This window comes from Diaphorina citri, unplaced genomic scaffold (genome assembly GCF_000475195.1).
Source record: "Diaphorina citri unplaced genomic scaffold, Diaci psyllid genome assembly version 1.1 scaffold2161, whole genome shotgun sequence".
Lineage (NCBI taxonomy): Eukaryota > Metazoa > Arthropoda > Insecta > Hemiptera > Psyllidae > Diaphorina > Diaphorina citri.
The window spans coordinates 36,998-46,564 of NW_007379586.1; the positions used below are offsets into that span (position 1 = coordinate 36,998).

The 9,567-nt window shown below is 38.7% G+C and overlaps 1 protein-coding gene across 1 annotated transcript; it reads left to right on the top strand.

Annotated features, from left to right (window-relative positions):
* Positions 1-313: 313 nt before the first annotated feature.
* Positions 314-9,251, top strand: LOC113471216 (protein unc-80 homolog; the record flags this gene model as incomplete). The annotated part of the gene is made up of 6 exons (XM_026830181.1): positions 314-323; positions 574-846; positions 7,217-7,305; positions 8,282-8,358; positions 8,817-8,974; positions 9,153-9,251. Coding segments are annotated over exons 1-6 (706 nt in total), but the record flags the coding sequence as incomplete, so codon positions are not given.
* Positions 9,252-9,567: the final 316 nt, after the last annotated feature.

The window sequence follows — 9,567 nt, forward strand, 5'->3', positions numbered from 1 at the left end:
TACAATCTAACTTCAAAGTCTTCAAACCTGTTAAATTCAAAGATGTTCTTACTCGCAGACTAATTTCAACTATCTTAAACAGTTTTGAAGTATGAAAAAAAAAAAAAAATCATTTGAACAGTTTTTTAAAGCGAAAAATTTGGCTAGTGTTTTCGATTAATTTGGATTTAAAAAAAGTAAAAAAGTACAATCTAACTTCAAAGTCTTCAAACCTGTTAAATTCAAAGATGTTCTTACTCGCAGACTAATTTCAACTATCAAAACCAAAGAAGTTTTCATGTGCATAGTGGCTTCAAAACATTCAAACTCAAAGATGTTCTTACGTACATATTAGCTTCAATTGTTAAGCTCAAAGATGTTCTGGAATTCAAACTTAATTCAAAGATGTTTTCTCGTGCATACTGGCTTCAAAACTATCGGACTCAAAGATGTTCTTTTATGCATACTAACTTCAAAACTTCTCATTTTCTTACGTTTCTCTCCTATTTAAATAGGAAAAGGCTAGGAAAAAGAAGGTGACTCGATCTAAAAATATGATTCTATGCTAAATTATTCGCGGAAAATCTCTTGCAGCCATTGAAAACAACTACGGCGCCGACTGCCCGATCGCGCTGCGCATGATCGCCTGCATTCTCCTCCTCGAGATCACCGCCTTCCTGCGCGAAACCTACCAGACGCTGCCGAAGACCTCACGTAGCACCCGCGGCCCTATGGGGGGCCCCGCCTTTGCCCCGTGGGAGAAGTTCTGCCCGCGAACCGACAGGCGGTGCAGTGTGGCTCTCTCCAGTATGGGCTATTCGCAGACCTCCGCCCAGAGTCTGCAGTCAATTGCAGACAAGGATTCGGGTAAGTGATCATGTAAAGGAGAATCTGTTCAATTTTAATTTTAAATAAACTTTTTATAAAACTTTATTCCATTTCAATTTTAAATGAATCTTTATTTTTATAATTTATTTATTTTGTTCACAATATAATATAACTAATTATGTATTAACTACAATAGCCTTCTGCTTTGTAAAAAGTCTTCCGCTTACACCACTGTGATTTCTTTCACGGGTATATTTTCTTCTATCTCTACAGAGTAACATTTTCGCTCTTTCAAACTTTACGGATTTCTCTCTTTCAGACCTCACTGGAAACTTGAAATTTTCTCTAAAATGAAACTTTTCTGCAATACCTATTTATAATATTTTAACCATGCCTTTTATATGTCTGTTGTTAAGCTTCTTTAATTATTTGTGATTCTTTTTAGAACCATGATGACTCGAATCTCCCAGGAACTACATAATGTAATATGTAGGTATTCATTAACGCTTTCGGCCTTTATTCTTCATTTTGATTTGTCCTGATACTCCGAAGCTTCATACCATAAGCTTAATATGAACATGAAAATTTACCTTTTAAGACAGGAATTTAGTCTACCGACTCTTTTAGACGCTTGAATCTTAAAATACTTGATCCTATTTTAAGCATTGCATTAAATTTTGTTTATCCCATCTTACCATGGTACTAATCCTAAAGATCTTCTAGTAATCTACACTATTTACATACTAATTGAGGCCTGATCTGTAAAAAGGGCGTAACGTCACTTACGCCCTTTTTCGGGAGTGTGTATTTTTGGATAGTAAATTTTGTTCTGAACACTACTGTGAAAGGATCATCTTTCTATCTCTTTTCTACGACAAGGTATGGCTAATTTTGTGAACCCTGGAACATTGTGTTCATCTGAAAATGAAAACTTCAATCGCGATTATTTCGAAACTATGTTTTTCGAGTTATGCCCTTCTTCCAGATCATGCCTCAATTATTTTCTACACCCTCATTCTCTTATTTACAGAGTCTCCTCGACACAGATCTAACAGACGACTTTGGCAAGCCCATGCAATCCCCTCTGGGAAACAAGGTATATTCTATTCTATTCTATTCTACACTATTTACATACTAATTAGTTTCTACACCCTCATTCTCTTATTTACAGAGTCTCCTCGACACAGATCTAACAGACGACTTTGGCAAGCCCATGCAATCCCCTCTGGGTAATCTAAGGAAGAAACAACACTCCCATGTCCTAACTCCGAGACAGAGCGAGAGAAACATTGGCGTCCCTGAACATATAATCAAGGGCTCCAAATTTGGAGGCATCGGTAAGTTGAAAAAAAAAAATGAAAGTGTAACTGTTCTCAACTAATATTTTACCTACAATGGGGCTCAACCAAATGACAATTTTTTTCGAGCAAGAGTCCTATTCCGATGTAAAAGTACCCAAAAAGTGCATTGGCGCACTCAAAAACATCCAAAACGGTCCCTAAATCCCCTAAAATGTCAGGCATCGGTAAGTTGAAAAAAATGAAAGTGTAACTGTTCTCAACTAATATTTTACCTACAATTTTAACATTGACTAGATGGATAAATTTTACTGTCTCTGTACATCTCAATTTTAGATCAGATATTTTACTAACATTGACTAGATGGATAAATTTTACTGTCTCTGTACATCTCAATTTTACATCAGATATTTTACTGTCATTAGATGTAGATATTAATATATATTTTGTGTCTCTAATTGTATTATGTATAAAAACATTGTTAACATACTATCATGTATTTAAACAATAAAAAATAATTGAATTGAATTGAAATTGAATAACGGAAATCTTATAGTCCGGAAATGGAAGAGAGAAGGAGGACAGGACAGCAGAAATCCAGCCGTTCCGAGAACGAATGTTATCAGTTTAGGATATAACTAGCGTCTTTGCGCAGCTCTGTAATCGAATGCTTAAGAACACTGACTCTCAACCTGGAGGTGTTGGATTTGAATCCCACCCGCGGCCAAAATTTCCAGACAAAATTTTCAGTTCTCAAATATACCTCCCCCATATTTTTTTCTTCTTGTAGTTCCCTACACTTTTAATTAGATTAATTCTATTCTAACAGTCAGCTCCCATGGCGTAGTGGTCACTGCACTCGTGTTCCGAGAACGAAACTTATCCGTTTAGGATATAACTAGCGTCTTTGCCCAGCTCTGTAATCGAATGCTTGAGAACACTGACTCTCAACCTGGAGGAGTTGGGTTCGAATCCCAGCCGCGGCCGAAATTTCCAGACCAAACTTTTCAGTTCCCAAATATACCTTCCCGATAATTTTTTCTTCTTGTAGTTCCCTACACTTTTAATTAGATTAATTCTATTCTAACAGTCAGCTCCCATGGCGTAGTGGTCACTGCACTCGCCTTGCACGCGGGAGACCCGGGTTCGATTCCCGGCGGGGTCAAGTTGGCGTAGTGGTCACTGCACTCGCCTTGCACGCGGGAGACCCGGGTTCGATTCCCGGCGGGGTCAAGAAATTTGTATCTGCAGATAGTTGATTCCGTGACAGGCTGTTGCGGGGCCCACTCAGCCTCGTGAGGAAAATGAGTAGCTATGACATGTAAATGCGCATAGCGACCGGTGCCAGCATGGTAGGTAAACATTGGATGATAGGATTATTGAGATATTGGGAAAAAAAATCCTACAATGCTGCAGTGAGCACCAAAGTTGTGACATAATAACACAAAGAAATTGCTTTTACATTTACATTTGCATTTACATTTATTCTAATTCTGTTTCAGTGAGTTGGTTCAAGAAGGATCACGGTAGATCCGAGTCACTGGATAGTCACGATGGTAGTGATTCTCCCGTGGAAAGTGCTCTAGTTCATCAAGCTGCCGCTAGACTCAATCATTCCTATAGTAAAACATCATTGCAGACAAGGATTCGGGTAAGTGATCATGTAAAGGAGGATCTGTTCAATTTCAATTTTAAATAAACTTTTTATAAACCTTTATTCCATTTCAATTTTAAATGAACCTTATTTATTTATATAATTTATTTATTTTGTTCACAATATAATATATTAACTACAATAGCCTTCTGCTTGTATTAACTACATGTATTAACTACTAATTATGTATTAACTACAATAGCCTTCTGCTTTGTAAAAATACTTTTGTAAAAAGTCTTCCGCTTACACCACTGTGATTTCTTTCACGGGTATATTTTTTTTCTTCTGTCTCTACAGAGTAACATTTTCGCTCTTTCAAACTTTACGGATTTCTCTCTTTCAAAGCTCACTGGAAACTTGAAATTTTCTCTAAAATGAAACATTTCTACAATATTTATAATATTTTAACCATGCCTTTTATATGTCTGTTGTTAAGCTTCTTTAATTATTTGTGATTCTTTTTTAGAACCATGATGACTCGAATCTCCCAGGAACTACATAATGTAATATGTAGGTATTCATTAACGCTTTCGTTAAAAGCCTTTATTCTTCATTTTGATTTGTCCTGAGACTCCGAAGCTTCATACCATAAGCTTAAATATGAACATCAAAATTTGCCTTTAAGACGGGAATTTAGTCTACCGACTATTTTAGATGCTTGAATTTTAAAATACTTGATCCTATTTTAAGCATTGCATTAAATTTTGTTTATCCCATCTTACCATGGTACTAATCCTAAAGATCTTCTAGTAAATTTTGATTTGTCCTGAGACTCCGAAGCTTCATACTATAAGCTTAAATATGAACATCAAAATTTGCCTTTAAGACGGGAATTTAGTCTACCGACTCTTTTAGACGCTTGAATCTTAAAATACTTGGTCCTATTTTAAGCGTTACATTAAATTTTGTTTATCCCATCTTACCATGGTACTAATCCTAAAGATCTTCTAGTAACTATTGCATCTAGATTCCATGATTTATACTTTGTTACTTCCCCGCAGTCAGAGGCTCCATGAAGTCTTTACCTGTTCAAATGGTGACCTACCCGTGTGGCTCACACAACCTCGTCCTCCCCTCTCAACCTAAAAGTCGCGCAAGCAGTGTGTCCACCCTCATGCCCCCCTCCGCGGGGCCTGCCAAGAGTCGCGCCAGTAGCATTGCTACCCTGCTCCCTGGAACTAAAAGTCGCCAGGGAAGCATATGCACCTTGGTCACTGGCGAGTCCAAGGCGCGCGCCAGTAGCGTCTCAACGCTCACTCCGATCTCGTCACATTGGAAATACCTGCCAAGAGTCGCGCCAGTAGCATTGCTACCCTGCTCCCTGGAACTAAGAGTCGCCAAGGAAGCATATGCACCTTGGTCACTGGCGAGTCCAAGGCGCGCGCCAGTAGCGTCTCAACGCTCACTCCGATCTCGTCACATTGGAAATTCCGTGCGAGTAGTGTGCTCGCCCTCGCCAAGTCTAAGAGTCGCTTCAGTATGGCGAGTAGCCGCACAAGTAGCGTCTCCATAGCAACCGAGCCGGGGCTCCCTGTAGTAGAGTTAGAAGTGCCGGGCAAACCCCGTGAACCTGCCATCACCCTGACCCCGCCCACCATACACAAGGCGATACACGACAGCATCTCAGTCCTCACACCGCCTGCTATACACAAGACGCGGGCACACAGCGTGGAGAGTCAAGCCACCCTGTCACCGCCCGTCTCACAGAAGACTCGCGCTAAGAGTGTAGACAACACGCAGTACTCCCTGACACCGCCTAGCCAGACCAAATCCCGCGCCAGTAGTATCAGCACGCTGGTGAGCACCACAAGTGTCGCTAGCAGCACCACGTCCAGCCCGCCCACACAGACAAAGAGCCGCGCTAGCAGCATCTTCTTGCAGATCAAAAATAATAATAATAATAATAATAAAAATAGTTTAGTTGTATTTTCCTTTCGGAAGGAATTTTCCTTCTTCTGAAGCTCGTTTCCCATTTTAGACGAAAGTTCCCATTTTAGAGTTATTGAACTTATTGAAACAACTTGAAACTATTGTTTCTCTCGGTCACTGGAAGAGACTGTTAAGAAAGGACTCTATTTAAATAGGAAAAGGCTAGGAAGAAGAAGGTGACTCGATCTAAAAATATGATTCTATCCTAAATTGTTCGCGGAAAATCTCTTGCAGCCATTGAAAACAACTACGGCGCCGACTGCCCGATCGCGCTGCGCATGATCGCCTGCATTCTCAGTTTTGGAAGAAAAACAAGAGCTAGTAATTAAAAAATAGTAATAAGCTATCAAACAACTGATTATTGAATAATTACTGATTAAAATTATTTAAAAAAAAATCACCCCTTTAAAAAATATTTAGCAACAGTCGATTAAAAATGTGAATTTATCCTAAGTTAAATCCTTCAGATACCTAGCTGATTAAAAATTATCAAGGGTGCCTTTAAAATGTTTGGTATACCTAATTAAAATTCCTCTAATTTTTGTCCAGCATTATAAATAATTCCGAAAAGCCTATAAACCTTAACCTTATGACTTTTTGGGCATTTTTGTGGTCATATGTATAATTTTTGGAGACTTGGGTATGCAGTTTTCTACAAGCATGATGCAAGAAGTTTTGTCTGTCTGTCCGTCTACTCTCTGAGTTGTGATGTGTTAGAGGAAACTGTCCTAATATGGTGATGTCCCAGTTTGTCATATTTATTAAAAAAAAAAAAAATAAATAAATAAACAAATGAAATTTTGTCCTAAGGATTAAATATTTTCCAGATGATTTTACTATTTTACAAGCATTATTACCTAGTTGATTTTTTTTTTTTTTTGGTTTGTTGACTATTGTGAGGGCTACACAACCACAAGTTTGGTTGGTCTCAAACCCATAACAAACAACCTAAATACTAAGGTCATATCAGGTCATTGTTTTAAATCTCGGGGCTTTACGTTTGATTTCAGCTGCTCAGGGAGAGAGGAAGATCAGCTTTGTGCTGCACGAGCCCGACAATGAGTCAGAGCTACTTAACTCAGGCCCTTTTTTTATTAACAAAATGCTGGCTCTCAAACTACTGAAGCTTCAATTCCAATCAACTGAAAAATATGGTTCAGTCTGACTTGAGGGCGAGAATTTTTGTTCACAAAATGGGCTACTCAACCACAAGTTTGGTTGGTCAAACCCGTAACAAACAACCTAAATACTAAGGTCATATCAGGTCATTGTTTGAAATCTCGGGGCTTTATTACTTAACTCAGGCCCTTTTTTTATTGACAAAATGCTGGCTCTCAAACTACACTGAAGCTTCAATTCCAATCAACTGAAAAATATGGTTCAGTCTGACTTGAGGGCGGGAATTTTTGTTCACAAAATGGGCTACACAACCACAAGTTTGGTTGGTCAAACCCGTAACAAACAACCTAAATACTAAGGTCATATCAGGTCATTGTTTGAAATCTCGGGGCTTTACGTTTGATTTCAGCTGCTCAGGGAGAGAGGAAGATCAGCTTTGTGCTGCACGAGCCCGACAATGAGTCAGAGGAGAGCAGCAACAATACCGTCACTTGTCATGTGAGTAAGCATAATAATATTTTTATTATTTTATTTTTATTGTACATAAATACACAAAATAGGTACATGGTACAAAGTCAGTTACAAAAAATAATAACAATAATAATAAATAGATAACAAATAGTGAAAAAAAAAGGAAAGATGAGAATAGCTATTATTTATTTATTGTACAGAGAACAAAATTATGCATAGTACCAACGTCATGAGGTACTTAAAATGTAAGTAAGAATAATATACCTAATAACTACTTAAGAATAGAGAAAGAAGTTAATGAATGGCCAATGTGTTTGAATAATGAAGTAGAACAAAATTATGCATAGTACCAACGTCATGAGGTACTTAAAACGGTCAAACTTTCTTGACTTGGCGGGGCGGAGCGCTACCGCGCTCCTTAATGTAAGTAAGAATAATATACCTAATAACTACTTAAGAATAGAGAAAGAAGTTAATGAATGGCCAATGTGTTTGAATAATGAAGTAGGTAATGAAGATGACCGAATTTTGTGATATTATTAAATCTGTTTTGGGGGGGGGGTTGAATATGAAACCCAAATCAGTTGCAGTTTCTCTCACTAGTCTCACTCTTGATTTTTTGGTCCTTCGAGCCGGAAATTTAAATATTCACCATTCCCATCTTCTATTTCCCATTGAATTCTCATTTAATCCGAAAAGGATATTTAGGTATATGAGGCTGTATAAATTTTGAGGAAAATATTTTTTGTAACACACCTGCCTTAGAAGCGCTACTGGGTCGCGGGTTAGATTTCCGCCCGCGACGAACTTTATCCTACACAAATAAGGTTCGTTCTCGGAACGGCTGGTTTTCTCCTATACTCTCCTCCTCTCTTTGATTTTGGGATGATAAGACCTCCTTGGTTACCAGTTCCCTCTATCAAACTTCTTGGGAAAAAAAACTTACAGGCCATGGGAAAAAATCAATTCAATTCCTTATGCCCTAATCCTTTATTTGTTTTAGAACGAAGAGCAGCCCCCTCTTCCAGCCGTAACAGGGGCGGACGACAAGAAAAAGAAAGGCGTAGCCCCGCCCGTGACCAAGCTCAACCCAACTTTTAAGACTGTTTGCCCCTACATCTAAGCCCCAGAGTGAGCTTTTTGTGTAGGTAGTTTAAACTAGGACAGGATAGGACAATGCAGGAATATGAGACGTAGCGCTTACAAGTCAGGCCTACTACCTTCCAAGCTAACTATACTCTGGTAAAGTATGGTTTTAGAAAAAATAAAACAGTTTAAACAGAGAGAATTAACTTGGATTAAGCAATCTGATTAATTTCAACCTTTCTAGCCCATCAGATAGTTTAATCCAAGAGTTAAACATAAACCAAGTTTAAAAACAGATTGTAGCCCAAGCCATAAATATCTACCGTTTGCATTTCACAGCGCTCTCTAGTGACGGCCACGAAAACGCGAAAGAAACAGCAAACCGAACTCATCAAGCTGGCAATGAAACAGCGGGAAGATAAAAACAGAAATGAAAGAGAGCCGCCCGTGACCACACCTCAACAAAGTCAGGGTCGGCCTATTCTACTCAGACGGGGCACTACCACAACAGGCGTGCCGTCAACTGGGTCGTTCAAGAGGCGTAGTCTCAAGTTGAGACGAGGTACCAAGGAAGCTATTGTGAAGGAGAGCCCTAATGAGTATCCTGATTGTAAGTTGATTCAGCGCGGAGATATTGTCGTTCGGAAAAAAATCGTGCCGTGCCTAAGTGGGAACACTCTCATTTAATACATTGCCTTCAAGGACATTTTTTGTCGTTCGGGAAAAAAAATCGTGTGGTGTGTAGTAGATGTTGAAAAATGTTGCTGTCAAAAATTGTCTCCAAGAAGGTCAAAAATTCAATTTAAATACGACCATACCTATCACCAAGGAAGCAGCGTATGATCCTATCTCTCTACATGCCATGGGAGATCCAGATCATGATGAAAGTAAGTATAGTAGTTAGAAAGGTTATAAGACTTATTACTCATAACTCAGAAAAAAGGGGACGCAAAGCCCAATCGAGCCAAAAAAATTGACTAAAAACGATGAGAAAAGGTCTGCAATGTGCTAAAATTGTTTGCCAAATTTTTACCAAAATGGGACACACCGTTCGGAATATATGGCAAAAGATAGAATGTCAAGTATTTTATAGGATTAAGGTCGTGGTTATGTACCGGGTTGAGCTAGGCAAGGTTGGTGAACTAACCTTGTTTTTAAGTTACCACTCCCATGCCAAACTGTAGAAACAATATCCTGTCTCAA